This window comes from Arachis hypogaea, chromosome 7 (genome assembly GCF_003086295.3).
Source record: "Arachis hypogaea cultivar Tifrunner chromosome 7, arahy.Tifrunner.gnm2.J5K5, whole genome shotgun sequence".
In the NCBI taxonomy this organism is placed as follows: domain Eukaryota; kingdom Viridiplantae; phylum Streptophyta; class Magnoliopsida; order Fabales; family Fabaceae; genus Arachis; species Arachis hypogaea.
This window is the reverse complement of record NC_092042.1, coordinates 3,084,637-3,105,406: the sequence shown is the minus strand read 5'-3', so window position 1 is coordinate 3,105,406 and position 20,770 is coordinate 3,084,637. Positions and strand designations below refer to the sequence as shown.

General features: G+C 36.6%; 1 protein-coding gene across 1 annotated transcript; it reads right to left on the bottom strand.

The window, feature by feature from the left end:
• Nucleotides 1-10,926: 10,926 nt before the first annotated feature.
• Nucleotides 10,927-13,460, bottom strand: LOC112701989 (probable serine/threonine-protein kinase PBL23). Its single transcript, XM_025752819.3, has 5 exons — nt 12,937-13,460; nt 12,414-12,595; nt 12,125-12,314; nt 11,596-11,987; nt 10,927-11,315 (listed from the first exon to the last, which is right to left on the bottom strand). The coding sequence occupies exons 1-5, from the start codon at nt 13,061-13,063 to the stop codon at nt 11,061-11,063; spliced, it is 1,146 nt and encodes a 381-aa protein (XP_025608604.1). The 5' UTR covers nt 13,064-13,460; the 3' UTR covers nt 10,927-11,060.
• Nucleotides 13,461-20,770: the final 7,310 nt, after the last annotated feature.

Below are 20,770 nucleotides of genomic sequence, written 5' to 3'. Positions count from 1 at the left end.
ATTATTTATATACCATATAATATTTTAAAATTATATAATATAAAATAAATTTAATTTCGATACACTATAAAACATTATACGCACACACTCGTATCATAACCGTTCTTTTCAATAATCATTTATACAGTTTATGCTAAAAATTAACTATTTTAACTAATATAATATTATCTAATTGAATGAATGTATAAAATAATTTTATACTCATATTTAATTAAAATTAAATTCATATAAAATATACATTAAAAAAAATAATGTTTAGTTGGCACGTTTTTAAAATCACTGACAAAAATTCAGATGCCACGCAAGGCGAGGTTGTCAAATGAAAGTTCTATTCTATATTATGAACTGTAGGGTTACAATTACACCAAATAAAAATAAGATTATTATTATTGTTATGGTGGGTAACCGGAGATTAATAGATTAGATGACGTTGGTTGGCCCAATCGTCCGCGGATGGTAGTCTCCGAGCTGGTTCGCGCGCTGGAGCCTCCTTCCGACTTGTGTGCGTGAGTGAATGGGGGGGTGGTACCTGCAAAGACACTCCGATGCCTAAGTTAGCAAGGATATTAGCAGGTCTAGAGAGTATTGGGCTTAAAGATACCTGAGGGGTGTCAGTGTATTTATAGTGGTGAGCCAATAACCACCATTGGAGTAGTGCCGTATCTTTAGGGTGTTAACCGTCCCATTATCTTAGCGAGGTTAAGATATGGCTTGATGAAGCGGTTGGAGAGATTTTAGGGGCGGTTACTCATTTGAATGAGTGTTTACTGCCAGCTAATCTCATGCCCGACTTCTTTAGGACAAGTCGTAGTCAATACCGACTTCTTGACACTAGGTCGGTGCGTAGTAAGGCTCAATCCTTTGGACTAAGCCTTTCTTTTGGACCTGGGCCTTTATTATTGGGTCAGGGTATGAACAGTGCCCCTACTTGAGCCCAAGATCTCTTTAGAGCTTGGGTTCAAGTATTTAACTCGGGTTCGTAGCCGACTTTCTTGGAGGAAACACGGGTTTTTAAACCGACGTGATTTTCGCGACCTTTTGTTTCTGACAGTTACGTCTATTCAAGCGTCGTGTCCGTTAGGGATGCGTTTAGGGATTGATGGCTTTGGTAACGGTGCACTCTCATTAATGACTGCTCCGTTTTTACCATTATACTCCTTAGCATGTTTATAAATGCTTTCCCTCTCTTTTATTCTTCCGTTTCTGCAATCTTTCAAATTTCTTCTTGCTTTGTTCGTGCTGCATTCTTTCGTTTGGAGACTTCTGCTTCTTCTAACCTTCACTTTCGGATAAAGGTTAGCTTTTCTTTTCTCACGACATGCCTTGTGTTTGCATGCTTTTGTTTTGTGGGTAGATAGGTTGGTCTGTAGATTTTGGCTTCGTATCTCCTCCCTTTAGAGACCGTGTTTTTTTATTTTTCTTTTCTTTTTTCCTTTTTGTAGGTTTCTGTCACCTTTCATAAGAAAAAAGAAAATGGCTTCCGTAGATGCTCTTTCTCAGTGGGTTGATGTCACGGTCCTAGGGGAGGAACCCTTGGTCGACGCTGAGTTTATTACTCATCTTCGTACTCACCAAAGGCTTTGTACTTCGGAGGAGGACGAGCCAAAATATGAGTTGGTAATCCCGGGTCCGGAAGACCAGGTTTGTTTTGGGAGGGCCAATGAGGCGGCCCCTCATTTTTTCTTCATGTATGAATGTATGATCACCCGCTTGGGTGTTTTTCTTCCTTTTTCGGATTTTGAAATATCTGTTTTGCACCACTGTCGAGTTGCCCCTACTCAACTTCACCCCAATTCTTGGGGTTTTCTGAAAATTTATCAGTTTGTCAGTCACGCTTTGGACTTTTCGACCTCTTTGAGGGTTTTCTTCTTTCTTTTTCACATGACTAAGCCCTTTAGTGGGCTAAATAACAAGCAACAATGGGTGTCTTTCCGAGCCATACAAGGTCGGAGAATTTTCACCCTTTTTGACGAATCCTTCCATGACTTCAAAAATTATTTTTTCAAAGTGCAAGCCGTAGAGGGTCACCACCCCTTTTTCCTAGATGAGCATTCTTCCCCTCGCTTTCCCCTCTATTGGTTGGAGGCCTCCCCTTGTGAGAAATATGGTCTAGATGACCTGGACGAGGTGGAGGCGGCCATTGTGGGGTTTTTCCGAGAAGCGTGGGAGAGGGCCCCATACTTGGACACTAGGAAATTCCTCCAGGGAACGCCGACCTTTGTTCGGTCGCAACTAGGTAGTACATGCATTTTCTATTTCCGACTTGTTTCTGTCGACTTGAGGTTTACCGACTTGTAACTTTTGCTAATTGTTTCTTTTGCAGACATGGCAAGGAAGAATGCTCAGGAATCTTACCAGAGAGTTCAGGAGGCTAAGGCAAAGTCCCGGGCCAGGGCTGGCGGTGCCAGGGCGATCATCTCTCCTCCTCCTCCTCCTCAGAACGTGGGGACTCCCTCTCAGCCCATTGTGATTTCTTCTTCCACCTTATCTCGGCCACTCCCTTCCGCCCGACTTCTTCCTGAGCCAGAGAAGAAGAAGCGCAAGACTTTAGAGTCTGGCTCTTCTTTTGATGGTGGGGTTAAGGCGGATGCTCTTGCATTCGTCCGAAAGAACATCTATCCTCATATAAGTATGGATGATGTTTCTGTTCGAAACTAGCTCACCATTCTGGCTGAGGAGAGTTTTAGGGCGGCGGGTGTTTGTGGCAAGCTTTTGGATATCTTTGAGAAGACTCCCCTCAGCTCTTTGGGGGTAACCTCGAAGGTTGAGGAGTTGGAGGGGAGACTTCTTTCTTACCAGGACCATGAGAGGGAGTTGAAGGAGGAGGTAGCTAAGCTGAGGGCGGAGAGAGATAGCCTTCGGGAGAAGGAGAGCAAGCTGCGGGCCCAATGCAATATGGAGGCGAGTTTGAGGAAGACAGCACAGGAGAGTTATCAAAGTTTATTTCAGGATCTTGTGTCTGTGAAGAAGGATTTGCTGAATTCTCGGAATGCGTACGCCGAGTTGGAGGACTCTATCGCTGATGGTGCCGAGGAGTCATGGAGGATTTTCCTGGAGCAAGTCAGAGTTATCGCTCCCGACTTGGATCTTTCTCCTTTACATCCTGATAAAGTTGTCATTGACGGTGCTATCGTGGATCCTCCTGTCCCCGTAATTGTTTCCGAGTCAGAATTGAAGACTCGGGGGCAGAGGATCATTGAGTCCCCTCCTCGTTCTAAGGACGCTCCGAGTTCTTCAGTTGTTCCTCCGACTTCCTCTTCCTCTCCTGTGGATGCTTCTCTTCCCGGCCCTGGTGGCGCTCCTCTTGATTCTGGTAGTGGTGATCCGTCTACTCTTCTGCAAAAGTAATTTTTTATGGCTATATGGGGGCTCGGCCTGTGAGTCCCCCCTTTTTTAAACTCTTTTCATATTGTTGGGTAGTGTTTGAACAATTTCTTTTGGCCTTTTAAGGCCGTAAAAAAAATATTTTCGCAAGTGCCCTTTTTGAATAAGGGTTTAAATTAACATAATAAATACCCTTTTTTGGATAAGGGTTTAAGCTACCTTATGCGTGTATGCCTTTCTGATTTTTCAAAGTCCTCTTGATCTTTTTCGAAAACCTTTTCCCTTGGCTCGTCTGCTTTTCCGAGCCTTTTTGTTTAAGGACTTTTTTGGGAGCCTTTAAACTTTTCCCTAGGTTTTTCAATCTCTTTTTGTTATTCCTTACACCCAACCATGTTTTGTTGGGTTCTCATGACTTAGGTTATTTTTGCGATGCGTTTTATTCTGCTCGGTTTTTCACTCCGACTTCTGAGTCGAAGTGTTTTCGAGCTTTTCTACTCGGAGTTTTGTTTCGACTTATGAGCCGAGTTGTTTCCGAGTTGTTTACGATCGGCTTATATAACCTCTTTACACCGACTTGTACCTCGTCGTTTTATCCTGACGACCATCTAGGTCGGTTCATGGGATTTTCACGTTTTGTCGAGCTTAAGTCGGCGCGTTTCGTAGAAAGATTCATAAAAATAAAAAGGAGTTTATAAGAGATATTATGAAAAATATCTTTATTAATTGGGGAGGTACCTTCTTGCTACTAAGGGTTTTAATAGCCTATTTTCCCTTAGCCTCTACTATGATGCCTCATTAAAAACCCTTATCCAGAAAAAACCCTTTAATTTTTTTGGGAAAAAATCATGAAGTTGGGAAAAGAGTACATCAGGGAGTAGAGTTCGCTTTTAATTGTAGTACCTTTTCATATTACAAGCATGCCACAACCTTGGTAATTCAGTGCCGTTCAGGTCGGTTACTTTATAATAACCTTTTCCTAAAACTTCATTGACTTTGTATGGTCCCTTCCAATTTGCGGCGAGCTTTCCTTCTCCTGATTTGTTGACTCCAATGTCGTTTCTGATTAAGACCAAGTCATCCGGGGCGAATGTTCTTCGAATGACTTTTTTGTTGTACCTTGTAGTCATCCTTTGTTTCAATGCTGCTTCTCTTATCTGGGCATTTTCTCGGACTTCGGGGAGCAAGTCGAGCTCCTCTCTGTGTCCCCATACATTTCCGACCTCGTCATGGAGAATTACCCTTGGACTTTGCTCATTGATTTCTATTGGAATCATGGCTTCTACGCCATAGACTAGTCGGAAAGGTGTTTCTCCCGTGGCGGATTGGGGGGTTGTCCTATAAGCCCATAGCACCTGAGGGAGCTCTTCAGCCCAAGCTCCCTTTGCTTCCTGCAGTCTCTTCTTTAGCCCTGCCAGTATGACTTTGTTGGCTGCCTCGGCTTGCCCATTGGCTTGTGGGTGCTCTACTGAGGTGAACTGATGCTTGATTTTCATATTGGCTACTAAGCTTCTGAAAGTAGCATCGGTGAATTGGGTTCCATTATCCGTAGTAATGGAATAAGGTATCCCATATCTTGTGATGATATTTTTGTAGAGGAACCTGCGACTTCTTTGAGCGGTGATAGTGGCTAATGGTTCTGCTTCTATCCACTTTGTGAAGTAATCTATTCCCACGATCAGGTATTTGACTTGTCCTGGCGCTTGGGGAAAAGGACCTAATAAATCCATCCCCCATTTTGCAAAAGGCTATGGAGAAGTGATACTAATGAGCTCTTCCGGTGGAGCCACGTGGAAATTTGCATGCATCTGACATGGTTGACATTTTTTCACAAATTCTGTGGCGTCTTTCTGCAAGGTCGGCCAGTAGAATCCAGCTCGGATTATTTTTCTGGCTAGTGACCTTGCTCCGAGATGATTCCCGCAGATCCCACTATGTACTTCCTCCAATACCTCGGGAGTTTTTGAGGTCGGTACACATTTTAACAATGGTGTTGATATCCCTCTTCTGTAGAGGACATTTCTCACCAAGGTGTAGTGTTGTGCTTCCCTTCGGATCTTTTTAGCTTCTTTCTCCTCCTTAGGGAGGATGTCGAATTTCATGTATTCGACTAAGGGATTCATCCATCCGAGGTTTAGGCCGGTTACCTCAAGTACTTCTTGTTTATCTTCTATTTTTGCTACTGAGGGTTCCTGGAGGGTTTCTTGAATCAGGCTTCTGTTGTTCCCTCCTGGTTTGGTACTTGCTAACTTGGATAGGGCATCCGCTCTGCTATTTAGATCCCGAGTTATGTGTTTAACCTCAGTTTCTGCAAAGCGCCCAAGGTGTTCCAAAGTTTTTTCCAAATACCTCTTCATATTAGGGTCCTTTGCCTGATATTCTCCGCTTATTTGGGAGGTCACCACCTGTGAGTCGCTGTATATCATCACCTTTGTAGCGCCGACTTCTTCTGCCAACTTTAGTCCATCGATCAAGGCTTCATATTCTGCCTGATTGTTTGAAGTCGGAAATTCAAATTTTAAGGAAACCTCTATTTGGGTTCCTCTTTCATCTACCAATATTATGCCTGCGCCGCTTCCGGTTTTGTTGGAGGATCCGTCTACATAGAGTTCCCATGTAGTCGGCTTTTCCTCTTGATCCCCTGCGTATTCTGCTACGAAGTCAGCGAGGCATTGAGCTTTGATCGCCGTCCGAGTTTCATACTTTAAGTCGAACTCGGAGAGCTCTATCGCCCATTGAACCATTCTCCCTGCAATATCCGTTTTTTGGAGGATTTGCTTCATGGGTTGGTTCGTACGGACTCTTATTGTGTGGGCTTGAAAGTAAGGTCGTAGCCTTCGTGAGGCTATTACTAAGGAGTAGGCAAACTTTTCTAGTTTGTGGTACCTTAGTTCAGGGCCTTGTAGGACCTTACTGATGAAGTAAACTGGGTGTTGTCCGACCTCGTCTTCTTTTATCAGGGCTGACGAGACAGCCCTGTTTGCTACGGACAAGTACAGAACGAGGTCTTTCCCTGGTACTGGTCGGGTTAGGATAGGAGGTTGGCTTAAAAACTTTTTGAACTCTTGGAACGCCTCCTCGCATTCCGGAGTCCATTCAAACTGGCATCCCTTTCTCAATAAGGAGAACAGAGGAAGGGACTTTAGTGCCGACCCTGCCAAAAATCTGGAGAGGGCTGCAAGTCGGCCATTGAGCTGCTGGACTTCTCTCAAACAAGTCGGACTTTTCATTTCTAGGATGGCTCTACACTTATCGGGATTGGCTTCAATCTCTCTTTGTGTTAGCATAAACCCTAGAAACTTCCCTGCCTCTACCGCGAAGGCACACTTTGCAGGATTTAATCTCATCCCGTGCAGCCTTATGGTATCGAAGACTTGCGAGAGGTCTGATAGGAGGTCGACCTCCTTCTTGGTTTTTACCAGCATGTCGTCGACGTATACTTCCATTAGGGTCCCTAGGTGAGGGGAAAACACTTTATTCATCAACCTTTGATATGTGGCTCCTGCATTCTTCAATCCGAATGGCATGACCACGTAGCAGAAATTAGCTCTGGGTGTGATGAATGACGTTTTCTCCTGGTCTGGCTCATACATCGGGATTTGATTATATCCCGAGTAGGTGTCCATGAACGATAAGTATTGGTACCCCGAGCTGGAATCCACTAGGGTATCAATACTTGGTAGGGGATAAGGGTCCTTGGGACATGCCTTATTTAAGTCGGTATAGTCGACACACATTCTCCATTTGCCATTCTGTTTTTTGACCAGCACTACATTGGCTAGCCATGTTGGGTACTTGACTTCTCTAATGAAGCCAGCTTCCAGAAGTGCCTGTACTTGTTCTTCTACTATTAGGGCTCGTTCTGGTCCGAGCTTGCGTATTCTTTGTTGTACAGGTCGGGACCCTGGATAAACCGAGAGCTTGTGAGACATGAGCCCGGGGTCAATCCCAGGCATGTCAGAGGCCTTCCAGGCGAAGAGGTCGGAATTGTCTCTTAGGAGTTTAGCCAACCCTTGTTTTAGAGTTTCCCCTAGGTTGTCTCCTATATAAGTGTTTTTTCCTTCCTCTTTACCGACCTGTATCTCCTTGGTTTTTCCTCCTGGTTGTGGTCGCAGCTCTTCTCTGGCCCTTGCGCCGCCGAGCTCTATTGTGTGAACTTCTTTGCCCTTTCCTCTCAGATTTAGGCTTTCGTTGTAGCATTTCCTTGCCAACTTTTGATCTCCCCTTACTGTTGCTATTCCCGCTGAGGTCGGGAATTTCATGCAGAGGTGGGGAGTGGATACCACCGCTCCGAGTCGATTAAGGGTAGCTCTGCCGATCAAAGCATTGTATGCTGACCCTACATCTATGACTATAAAGTCTATACTCAGAGTCTTTGATTTTTCCCCTTTTCCAAAAGTGGTGTGGAGGGGTAAAATTCCCAGTGGTTTTATTGGCGTGTCCCCTAATCCGTATAGGGTGTCGGGGTAGGCACTTAACTCCTTCTCATCTAACCCTAGCTTGTCGAAAGCAGGCTTGAAGAGAATGTCCGCCGAGCTTCCTTGGTCTACTAGGATTCTGTGGAGATGGGTATTTGCTAGGATCATAGTTATTACCACTGGATCATCGTGTCCATGGATTATTCCTTGCCCATCTTCTTTTGTGAATGAAATGGTAGGAAGGTCGGGTGACTCTTCCCCGACCTGATAGACTCTTTTGAGATGTCTTTTGCGAGAGGATTTGGTGAGTCCTCCTCCCGCAAATCCTCCTGAGATCATATGGATATGTCTCTCTGGAGTTTGCGGTGGTGGGTCTCTTCTATCCATATCATCTCGCTTTCTCTTTTCATGACTGTCCGACCTCTCTATGAGATATCTATCAAGCCAACCTTTTCTAGCCAGCTTTTCTATCACATTCTTGAGGTCGTAGCAGTCGTTTGTGGAGTGACCATATATTTTGTGGTACTCGCAGTAATCGCTGCGGCTCCCCCCTTTTTTATTTTTAATGGGTCTAGGGGGTGGCAGTCTTTCAGTGTTGCAAATCTCTCTGTATACATCCACTATAGAAACTTTCAGGGAGTATAAGAGTGATATTTCCTTGGCCTCTCAAGACCGAGCTCTTCCTTTTTCTTGGCTTCCCTTTCCCTCTCTTTAGTTGAGGGAGGGGGTCCTTGTCGCCAACTCAGGTCTCTTAATTTGGCGTTTTCCTCCATATTGATGTACTTTTCAGCTCGTTCCTGTACATCACTTAAAGAAACGAGATGTCTTTTAGATATGGATTGCGAGAAGGGTCCTTCTCTAAGTCCATTGACTAGTCCCATTATGACTGCCTCTGTGGGCAGGTCTTGAATCTCCAAACATGCTTTGTTGAACCTTTCCATATAGGCTCGTAAAGGTTCTCCGACCTCCTGTTTTATTCCCAGGAGGCTCGGTGCATGTTTCACCTTGTCTTTCTGAATTGAGAACCTCATCAAAAACTTCCTTGAGAGGTCTTCAAAGCTAGTGATCGATCTCGGGGGAAGGCTATCGAACCACTTCATCGCTGCTTTCGATAAAGTGGTCGGGAAAGCTTTGCATCGCGTAGCGTCGGAAGCATCAGCTAGGTACATCCGACTTTTAAAGTTGCTTAGATGATGCTTTGGATCCGTGGTTCCATCGTAGAGGTCCATATCTGGGCTTTTGAAGTTTCTCGGAACTTTTGCCCTCATTATGTCCTCGCTGAAAGGATCCTCTTCACCCAAGAGCGGCTCTTCTTGTTCGTCGCGGGAGTTGTGACTCTTGAGGGAGGATTCCAGCTTTAAGAGTTTTCTTTCTAACTCTTTTCGCCGTTCCATCTCCTCTTAGGTACTTTTCAGTTTCCTTTTGCCGCTCCCGCTCTTGTTCTAACTGTTCCAGGCGGCTGTGGACTAACCCCATGAGTTCAGTTACATGGGATGGTCCTCCTTTTTCTGATTCGCGCCCTTCTGAGGAATTCACCTTCGGGTTCTTTACCCCGGAGGTGCCCTCTCTATGCTGATTGTCAACTTCCTAGTGGAGGGCGAGGTCCACATCGTTATTGCCTGTGTCCAGATTCTCTTGTTCAGAATCTGTCTCCACATGGCCTTCTTCGTGGGATCTGTCCGCCATCGATGGATGATCTCTCGGTTCTCCGGCAACGGCGCCAATGTTACGGTGGGTAACCGGAGATTAATAGATTAGATGACGTTGGTTGCCCCAATCGTCCGCGGATGGTAGTCTCCGAGCTGGTTCGCGCGCTGGAGCCTCCTTCCGACTTGTGTGCGTGAGTGAATGGGGGGTGGTACCTGCAAAGACACTCCGTGCCTAAGTTAGCAAGGGTGTTAGCAGGTCTAGAGAGTATTGGGCTTAAAGATACCTGAGGGGTGTCAGTGTATTTATAGTGGTGAGCCAATAACCACCGTTGGAGTAGTGCCGTATCTTTAGGGTGTTAACCGTCCCATTATCTTAGGGAGGTTAAGATATGGCTTGATGAAGCGGTTGGAGAGATTTTAGGGGCGGTTACTCATTTGAATGAGTGTTTATCTGCCAGCTAATCTCATGCCCGACTTCTTTAGGACAAGTCGTAGTCAATACCGACTTCTTGACACTAGGTCGGTGCGTAGTAAGGCTCAATCCTTTGGACTAAGCCTTTCTTTTGGACCTGGGCCTTTATTATTGGGTCAGGGTATGAACAATTATTATTATTATTATTATTATTATTATTATTATTATTATTATTATTAATTATATATTTAATTTACTTCTTAATTAATAAAATAGTTTTATTATAAAGATATAAACGCAACAAAATTGTTATTTTTAATATTCAAGTAGAAGTGTCAATGTTTTTCTTTTTTTCTAAATCAAGAGATCCTACGATGGTATAATAACTGATTCTCACATAACAAAAATTATTTAAAAGTTCACACTTTATAATTATTTTTATGTTCAACTTTTTAGATTTATGGTGAATGTTATTGAAAATTAAATTTAATATTTTATTTTATGCCTTTAATGCGGATTAAGTATTTACTATGTATCATTTCTTTAGACAATAATAGCTTCACCTTATTGTTGAGTAATTTACTATTACATTTATATGTTAAAGAAAAGTTAGATTTATTGTCTAGTGGATACGTTTAAATATTTAATTTTTAATTTACTTAAATTATACTACTACAAATACTATATACACATTTTATTTTATAGTATAAAAAAATAATTAATGAATTAATTTGTACCAACCGTGATTATTGATTAATCAATTAGTGACTTCTTATAAATGAAATTGTGAACTATAATATGCAGAAATTAAACATGAAAGTGATCAAGCCAAAGTCATTTTTTGTCCAAGATAACTATAAATTTATAATTGTGTGTTTGATTAACAATATGAAATTATGAATTCATTATATAGTTCTCAAAAAATTCACCAGCAAATTACATTTTGGCATTTTGCAAGTTCTCTGAAATTTTGTAACACTAGTTAGAGAAATCTGAATCTTAGTATGAGTTGACAATTTATTATTTCAATACGAAAATATTTAATAATAAAAAATTAGCTAAAAACAATTAGAATTTGCCTTAATTTAGTATTTATTAATTGTTGCTATAATTAATAAATATTAAATAAGATAAATTTTGGTTTTTTTTTTCTTTCTAACATTATCGATTCAATAATTCACATAGAAATATTCAAGAGGGATTCACAAACTTCAATTACAGTTGCTTGAATGCATATATTCACATCCTATGACATGACCTCTAATCTATCAAAGTCATTCTCTCAACTGAATTATTACTATTATTATTGTTATCACTCCATTCTACATTCTTCCTTGCTAATACATTAAGAGCTGTAACTACATCACTAATCAAAGGCCTTAATTCAGCATCTTCCTGAAGACACATTGCTGCTATTGCTATTGCTTGGTGCAGACCCCTTATAGGGTATCTCCCTTCTAGCAATGGATCAGCCATTAGTGTAAACTTCCTTCTGTCTTTGAGTAGTGGGTATGCCTGAAAATATAACAAACATTATATAAATTTTGGAACATTCTATTCACATTGATCATAATGTTAAAAACATGTGTTTGGTTTGTGTTTTCATTTTCTGTTGTACTTTCAATGTTTCTGTTTTCAAGATTCTGTGAAAAAAATAGAAAAATGCTACTATTGGATCCAACATTATCTACTATGTTATGAGAAATGAGATGTTTTTGTTTTAAGTCTATCAAATTCTACAACTATCAAATGAAGGAACTATCTATGATTGATAAGAAATAATTCAATGACATACCCAAGTAACTAAGTTTTGCTCCCCTGATGGTCTCATATGATCAATGACTCTTCTACCTGTGATCATCTCCAAAAGCACAACACCAAAACTATATACATCAGATTTTGTTGTCAATTGTCCTGTGGAGGCATACTCAGGAGCACAATAACCATAAGTTCCCATCACCCTTGTTGACACATGAGTTTTATCGCCGGTCGGACCAAGCTTTGCTAGTCCAAAATCTGATAATTTTGGATTGAAATCCTCATCCAAAAGTATGTTTGATGCCTTGAAATCGCGATATATAACCGGCGGATTTGCTACTTCATGTAAATATTCAAGTCCTCTAGCAGCACCTTCTGCAATTTTCATTCTTGTGCTCCAATCCAAAGCCTTTTTATCTTGAGGTAGATCTGGAAATCATTTTCATTTCAGTACATTAACAATTCAGTGTATTCGGATACAATTTGTATCGAAATATATTGAGTTATGAATGTATCAAATTTCCAAAAAGTCACAAATCTTTTGGAAATATGAGTATTTTACTTACCAAAAAGATGATCTTCTAAAGAACCATTAACCATGTACTCATACACAAGAACTCTTTGATCACCATCAGCACAATACCCTACCAAATTGACAAGGTAAGGATTATGCAAGAGGCTTAACATCAAAACCTCTACTATAAATTCTCTGTTTCCTTGAAATCCATTCCTGTTAAGTTGCTTCACAGCAACAACCTGCATTTAACACATCATTTAAAACAAGATTGATTAACTTTATACTCTTCATAACAAATGGAAATTCAAAGAGATATGAGATGAGCTAAGGTAATATACCTGATTAGTTCCTCTAAGGAATCCTTTGTATACTCTTCCAAAGCCTCCTTCACCAATCATGTAGTCAGGGTGAAAGTTCCGGGTTGCGAAGCATAGCTCGGAATAAGTAAAAATCTGAGAGGTTAAATTTCCTCTTCCAAGTTTTTCTATTTCGCCTTCGATGAAATTTCGCTTGCTACTATCTACAAGATTAAATTTGTTCAAGGTTTCAGTGTTGGTGATTTATCATTAAGAATGGTTTAAGAGATTTGTACATAGACCAATTATGCTAAACTTAGATTATGAGAAATTGAGGAATAAAAGTTTAAAGATCAATTATTCAGCAAGAAACATAGAACAAGAAATTAAAGCCTATTGTATTAGCATTATTTCATATATTTTTTCATTTTTAGGATTATACATACTTGATCTAAAAGATTTGAACACCAAAACAAAATTGGCCTCAAGACATTAGACAAAAATTTGAAGAGATATTTCCACAATGAAGAAGATTAAGATATTGAAGATGATGAAAAGAAATTACCAGTTTTGAGAGAGAAATTGGCAAATATTGATGGTACAGGTTTTCCTTCATGATAGCTCTTAATTTTCTTCTTCAAAGTTTTCTTATGGAACCTATGTTGTGATGTGCAACATGCAAAGAAGCTCATTTTCCACTCCTAAATATTTTTATCTGACCAAAACAACCCTCATGCAGAAAAATACAACAAATCTATGTCTAAGATTACAGATGTTATAAAGATCCAATACTAATTACATAAGAAACCCCAGAAGTGGCTTGAAATTAATATTTTTTCAGGTGATCTCTTAACACAAGGGAAATTTGTTCCTGAAAAAACCAGATTGAACAATCTGGCTTCTCAGAACTATTCCCACATGTCATTGTGTTCTTTTTTTTTTTTTCTTAAAGCCTCTATGAAGGAGGAAAAGGCAATGAAGACTTAGTCAAATTTGTTAATCCAAAAATAACCATTTCATGTTTGATGTTATTTTCTAAAGTCCTCAATATAGGATTTTCATACTCATTAATCATAGAGGTTCCACTTCATTATGACAAGCCAAAAAGGTGGTTCATTCCTTTAAAAAGTATCATCATCTAAAATAAATAGAGCCAACTATTTTATATGGATAGCATGTGTTTATGTAATAAGTGTGATACCTAATTTTAGCTGTGATTTAGATCTTACAGCTCTGAAATTTTTTTATTGTCAATCAAGTCAATTAACTTCTTTTCAAAACATAGCTTTGATAATTTTATATAGGAGGTTACATAATTTTTTTATGTTAATATATTAAGGGTTTTGGAATTGGATTGTTAGTTGCATATTTGATGTGAATTATTATTGATTTCAAAAGCTATACAAATTAGGTAACACAAAATAAATAGAAACTACATGATAACAATTAAAAAATAAAAAATGCTATTGGTACACCAAAATCAGTCACTAATATATTTGTGTATAAATAGGGATAAGTACTTTTTTCGTCCCTAAGATTTGAGGTCAAAATCAAAATCATCCCCGACTTTTTTTGTTATTAAAATAATCTTCAACGTTACAAAACGTTATAAAATCGTCATTTTTTACTTCAATTTTATTTTTTTTACCAAATTACTCTTATTAAATAATAAAAATAATTAAAAAATTAAAACAATCCCTCACCCCACTCCCGTAACCCTAAACCTCCTCACCCCACTCCATCACCGTAACCCCCCACCCCCTTCCTCATGTCCCTCTCTTCATGGTTATCATCATCATTAACAGAAAATTCAAGCAATATGCACTTTGAACAATAATCAACAAATTCAGCAACAACAATATTCCAAATTCAAATTTCAGCAACAACAATATTCCACAACAAATTTTATCAAAAATCCAGAAATTTCACAAAAAATCCAGTTCGAAAAAGAAGAAGAAGAAGAAGCGGTGGTGCGGTGGTGCAGTGCGTCAGGACGGCAGGGCGGCGGTGCAGTCGTGCGGCGGTATGGAGAAGAAGAAGAAGAAGATAGTCGTACGGTGGTGCGGTGCGGTGCGGCAGGATGACAAAGCGGCAGGGCAGGGCGGCCGTCCCCCTTCTCTCCCCCCTCCTCCCCCCTTCTTTCTCTCCCCACCCCCTTTTCTTTTTTTATTTTATATTTATTTTATTTTATAATTTTTTAATAATGAAGGGTATTTTGGTAACAAAAATAAAATTGAAATAAAAAATGACGATTTTATAACATATTGTACCATTGAAGATGATTTTAATAAGAAAAAAAGGTTAGAGACGATTTTGATTTTAACTTCAAATCTTAAGGATGAAAAAAGTACTTATCCCGTATAAATATATGTGTAGTTTAATTTAGGGTTAAGTACGATTTTGATCCCTAAGATATTAAGTCGAAAATTTTTTTCGTCCTCAAACCTTTTTTTTTACATACAAAATCGTCCATAAGGTTAATTTGGTTTTAAAATCGTCCTTACTTTAGGGATCAAAATCGTACGGAGGTGGCGGCGGCGGTGAATCGTGGACAACTTATTCTACTTCTTCCCTTCCCCCTTCTTCTTCTTTACTTGCCCCTTTGTAGGAGCAGAAACATTTTCTTTCTTATTTTTTTATATTTTATAATTTTTTGTTACGAGTAATTTGGTTTAAAATTTTAATATTCAAGTAAAAAGGACAATTTTAAAATTTGGTTTTAGACTTTAGAAATGATTTTGTATGCAAAAAAAGGTTGGAGACGAAAAAAATTTTCGGCCTATACCTCACGGACGAAAATCATACTTAACACTTTAATTTATTTCAATATGTATTTGTATTCCAACATGTATTTTATACTGGTGACTGTCTTTGGTAACTAATTTTAGTGTATATGTAGCATAATCCTTAAAAAAATAGATAGAGTAGTTTGCCAAATTCTATGAACCAACTTGTATTGAAAGAGTGGTCAGTTCACTCGTCCGTTTAAGCAAAGTGTTAGGAGTTCGATTCATTAGCCTACACAGGACATTACCATGATAGAGTTCGATTCATTAGCCTACACAGGACATTACCATGATAAAGACATTGTATATTAATGGCTCAAAAATTGAAGGTATAATCTGATAAGTTTGTTGCATTTCATTAGGATGCCACAACTGTTTTTTAAGGCATTCTTCACCTGCCACAAACTCTATTTAATGTCTTTCTATACTAATATAAATAAACTTTTTTTGGACCATAGTGAATGAAAAAAAAATGCAACATATGAATGGTCAATTAGTGATGAATTGATCATGCTACAAAAAGCATGCTCTAAGGTTTGTTACAAGGTACAACTACATGCATAACTGTGCTACTTTTGCAACCTCATTCATATCTTCATCTCATGTCATTTTTGGTTTCATAAGATGGAATAAAAGGTAGAGATGACAATAGAATAGAGTACTGCGGTTATATCCATCTCAAATATTAACTATTTGTTTCATTATCTATTCTGTTATTTGCAGATATTTTATTTTTCTCTCCAAACCATACTTGCAGGTACTTTGCATTACAGATTCAAATCCATCATATCCTAATCTTTATTTTTTTTTCATGAAATATAATATATGATTTGTAAAAATATAAAGTACTAACAATATCATATAAGATTTAAAAACAATTAAAGTTATCAAATTATAATTCAAAACAATGTTAAAAAAATTTAAATTGATCAAACTAATTATTATTATTCAATTATAAAATTCAAAATTTTTTATTATTATTTTATTTATTTAAAATATTAGCTTTTTACACAAATCTAGTTCCAGTTCCAGATAAAAAGAAAGAGAGGAAGCTGGTGAAAATTGAGGGATATGAGCAGGAACAATAACGATGAAACTACCATCGAAGGAGAAGAATGCTGTCTTGTTATTTTCTCTCAAATTCCTTCTCGGTTGGCTAACACTAGATAGGTTATTAGTTAGAATAATATTTATTATATATCTAATTTTTTTATGAATTAAGTTTAATTAAATTAAATAATAAAATTTAAAATAATATTAATATAATTAATTTTATTATATTAGACTAATTTAATTAAATTTGGTTAATAAAAAAATTTAAATGTATAATATTATTTTTTATTAATTTATTACGGACATTTTACAGTCACGTGAATAAATATTTATTAATTATTACAATATTTTTAATATTTTTTATTATTTAATTTTATGTAGGCCAAGTCTCTGGTGACTATGGCTATAGTGGCTAAAGGTGGCTAAGGTCACACTTAAAAGCGTATCCTTTCGCAAAGAAAAGCGTCACCTTATGGAAAAAAGTAAATTAGAAGATTTAAGAGAAGAAATAATTAATCTATCAAAATTAATAGATCAAAAATTAATGATTTTGACCAATGTCAACTGTAATGATACTGAATTCTTAAAATCAATACAAAAGGATTTTTCTCAAAATCTTTATTTTACTATAAGTTTTATTGAAGGACTTCAAAAACCCGAAAAAACTTACATTTCACATGGAGTTTCTAAAAAATGTTATCATGGAGAAAATTATCCCCATCTTCATCATACTTTTAATCCACAATTAAATTCTATAATAGATATGCTTGAAGAAATTTTAGTTTCTCAAAAATTTCAGAAAAATAAAGAAAAAGAAGAGCCTAATATAATAAATAAAATTGAACAAATTCTTGATAAACATTTCCAAAAAGAAATTCCTAAGAAAGAAGAAGTCCAAAATAAAATCAATACAACAAATCTAAGGATTAGACCACCTCTAAGACTATGAATATTGATGAAAAATTGGAAGAAGTTACAATGTTTTTTAAACAATTAAAGATGGCTCAAGAAGATAATTTTTTGGAACAAGGTTTTCAGATTAAAGAAGAACCAGAATTTTCTGAAAGAGAAGAATATGTTTTAGACTATTCAAGTGATGAAGAACCAGTACATCCAGTACAAGTAAAAGATGAAGCTGGAACATCTGGGAATAATAATCAAACCCAATTTAAATGGGAAACAGGTTTTGAAAATTATGCCTTCAAAAAAGGTTTTATAAGCAAAAATTCGAAATATATTAAAATACCATCTAACTACGTTCCTAAAATTCAAGAACTAGAAGGAGAAAAAATGCTTGATCTAGATTGCAAAAAGAACGAAAAAGAAATTTTCGAAGATTGGATGAACTCATTTCTATTAGAAGCTTATACAAACCCAAAATTAAACGAATTATCTGAAATGGATATCTGGAATTTCATAGGATTCCATACTAAAGGAACTATAAGAAATTATATGTTATCAATAGATAATAAAATAATAGAAGAATTAGCTGAAAAAACAACAGCTTATGATAAAATAGCACATATAATGAAGGTTCTATATAAAGAATTTTTTGGAAAAAATGTCATAAATCATAGAAAAGAAATTTCTGAAAAAGAGTATTTAGAAGCAAAAAATCATTTGGCCAATATTCAGATATTTGATCTTTGCTATATAGAATCCTATATTTGTGAATATAGAATATATTATTATAAATTAAAAGAAGAAGATAAAAATCATTATCTTAGCATGTATATCACAAAACTTCCATATCCTGCTAATGAAATTATCATGGGAAGATTTATAAGAGAAATAAGTAATAAAACAATTGAAAATAATTTCGGTGGAGCAACATTTGCTATAAGAGAGGAAATAAAAGAACGTTGTATGCAAGAAGCTACTCAAAAAAGATTTAATAATATAATTAGAATTTGTTGTCAAGATAATGAGGAAATTCCTCAAAAATATGGTTCTAATAAAAATATTCGAAAATACCATCCTTATAAAAATATCCAAAGAAAAAGAAAATATCACTTTAGAAAAAGAAAATATTATCCAAATTGGAGAAAAAAGAGATATTTTAGGGAAAGAAGTATCAATAAAAAACAAAAGAACTATTGCCCAAATAAAAAAGAAAATTGTAAATGTTGGTATTGTCAAGAAGAAGGACATTATGCAAATGAATGTCCAAAAAAAAAAGGATAAAAAAGACCTAACTAAGCAACTGGAAGTTGCAAAAACTTGTTTTATGGAACCTCTAGAAGAATCTGATGATGAGCTAAAATATATTTTTGAATATGTCTCAGAAACAGACTCAGAAACAAACTCAGGAACTGAGTAATAGCGCTACGTTTATTACTGTAAAAATTACAGAAAAATTTATTAATGCCTTTATAGACACAGGGGCAACAAAATGTTTTGCAAGTTCAAATATAAGACTTAATTGGAAAAAGTTAGAAAATCCACTAAGAATTAGAATAGCCGATAAATCTATACACAAAATTAATTTAAAAGCAGAAATGGTTGAAGTCTTCATTCAAAATTACAGATTCATTGTTCCATCTATATATAAATTAGAATCTAGAATAGATCTTATTATAGGAAATAATTTCCTAAAGTTATATCACCCTTTTATTCAAGAATTAACATATATAGTTCTAAAAGCTCCATATGATTCCTCTTTAAATCAAAGGGCAAAATTAATAAAAATCCCAACTACTACTATAAATGAAATTTTAAAATTCAAAATATTTTCAATTTTAGAAGAATGTTATTTAAACTTATATTTCCAGATAAAAAGTCCAAAAAATGACCTTGAGATCAAAATAGAAGAACTTTTAAATGAAGTTTGTGCTGAAAATCCTCTAGATATTAAAAATACAAACAAAGAATTAATAAGCATTAAGCTAAAAGTTCCTACAAGGGAAATAAATGTTCCAAATAGAATTCCTTATTCAGCTAGAGATAAGGAAGAATTTTCATCTGAATGTAAGGATCTTTTGGATAAAGGAATTATAAGACTAAGTAAAAGCCCTCATGCGGCCCCAGCCTTTTATGTTGAAAACAATAACGAAATTAAAAGAGGAAAACGAAGAATGGTTATTAATTATAAAAAAATGAATGAAGCAACCATAGGTGATGCTCATAAGCTCCCAAGAAAAGATTCCATTCTAGAAAAGATCAAAGGAGCAACTTGGTTTTCATCGCTCGATGCAAAATCAGGATATTGGCAACTTCGATTAGACGAAGAAACAAAGAAATTAACTGCTTTTACTTGTCCAACAAAAGAATCAACAGGAGTATTACTCTACGAATGGAATGTCCTACCTTTTGGACTAAAACAAGCTCCAGGTATTTATCAAAGATTTATGGAAGAAAATTTAAAAGATTTAAATGAATTTGTTCTAGTTTACATTGATGATATATTAATCTTTACAAAACAAGATAAAGAAGATCATCTTCAAAAACTACTAATTGTCTTAGAAAGATGTAAAGAAAAAGGTTTAGTCCTTAGTAAAAAGAAAGCTAAGCTAGCAAAACAAGAAATAGAATTTCTCGGATTAATTCTATCTACTGAAGGGAAGTTAAAACTTCAACCAAATGTACTAGAAAAAGTAGATTTATTTCCTGATAAAATGGAAGATAGAAAACAATTACAAAGATTTTTAGGATGCATAAATTATATTTCTGATCAAGGTTTTTTAAAGAATATAACAGACTATACTAAAAACTTATTTTCAAAAATAAGTATAAAAAAGATTTGGAAATGGGAAGAAAAGGATAGCCTGCAGATTCAAAAAATTAAAGAACTTTGTAAAAATCTTCCAGAACTTTATATTCCAGAAGAAGATGACTATTTAATAGTAGAAACAGATGCTTCAGACAAGACCTGGTCAAGCTGTCTAAAAGCTAAAAAAGCTGAAAAAAGCTTGAACAAAGAAAAAGAATCACTAGATTCTAAACATTCCTCAAAGGAATTACTATGCAGATATATCTCAGGAACATTTACACCAACAGAACAGAGGTATACTACCCATGAAAAAGAAACTCTAGCAGCAATAAAAACTATTAAGAAATGGAGGATTGATCTACTTCCCAAGGAATTTACATTACGAACAGACTCAAGTTATTTAACAGGTTTTATTAGATACAATTTACAAGCTGATTATAATCATGGTCGTCTGGTAAGATGGCAAATGTTTTTATTACAATACCCGATAAAAATCGAGTACATTAAAGGAAATAAAAATATTATTGCAGATACATTGACAAGAGAATGGAGTTCATTGTCAACACAATGAATCAAGAAATCCAGAAGCTTGAACAAGAGCTTGAAAAGTGCAATCACTGTCAGCAGCTAAGAGCTCAAATTCAATCCATCAAGAAGGCCATGGAAGCCATGAAAGTAACCCAGCAGGTAACATTACCTGCTCCAATACCAATGCTGGCAACACCATCAGAGTTTAGTCAGCTAAGCGTGGTGGACCAGCCACAAAAACCAAAACCAATTTTTTCTGAAAAAATCCCTGAAAATAAAACTCTGGCAGAAATAGTTAAAAAATCAACTCAGGACAAAAAATA

Bases quoted from the DNA above. Each gene is read 5' to 3' on its own strand.
- LOC112701989 (XM_025752819.3), bottom strand. From the start codon at position 13,063: ATGAGCTTCTTTGCATGTTGCACATCACAACATAGGTTCCATAAGAAA. The intron at 11,988-12,124 runs GTAAGTAAAATA...AATGATTTCCAG, and splicing joins TTTAGAAGATCATCTTTTTG to ATCTACCTCAAGATAAAAAG. The intron at 11,316-11,595 runs GTATGTCATTGA...TTATATTTTCAG, and splicing joins AGCAAAACTTAGTTACTTGG to GCATACCCACTACTCAAAGA.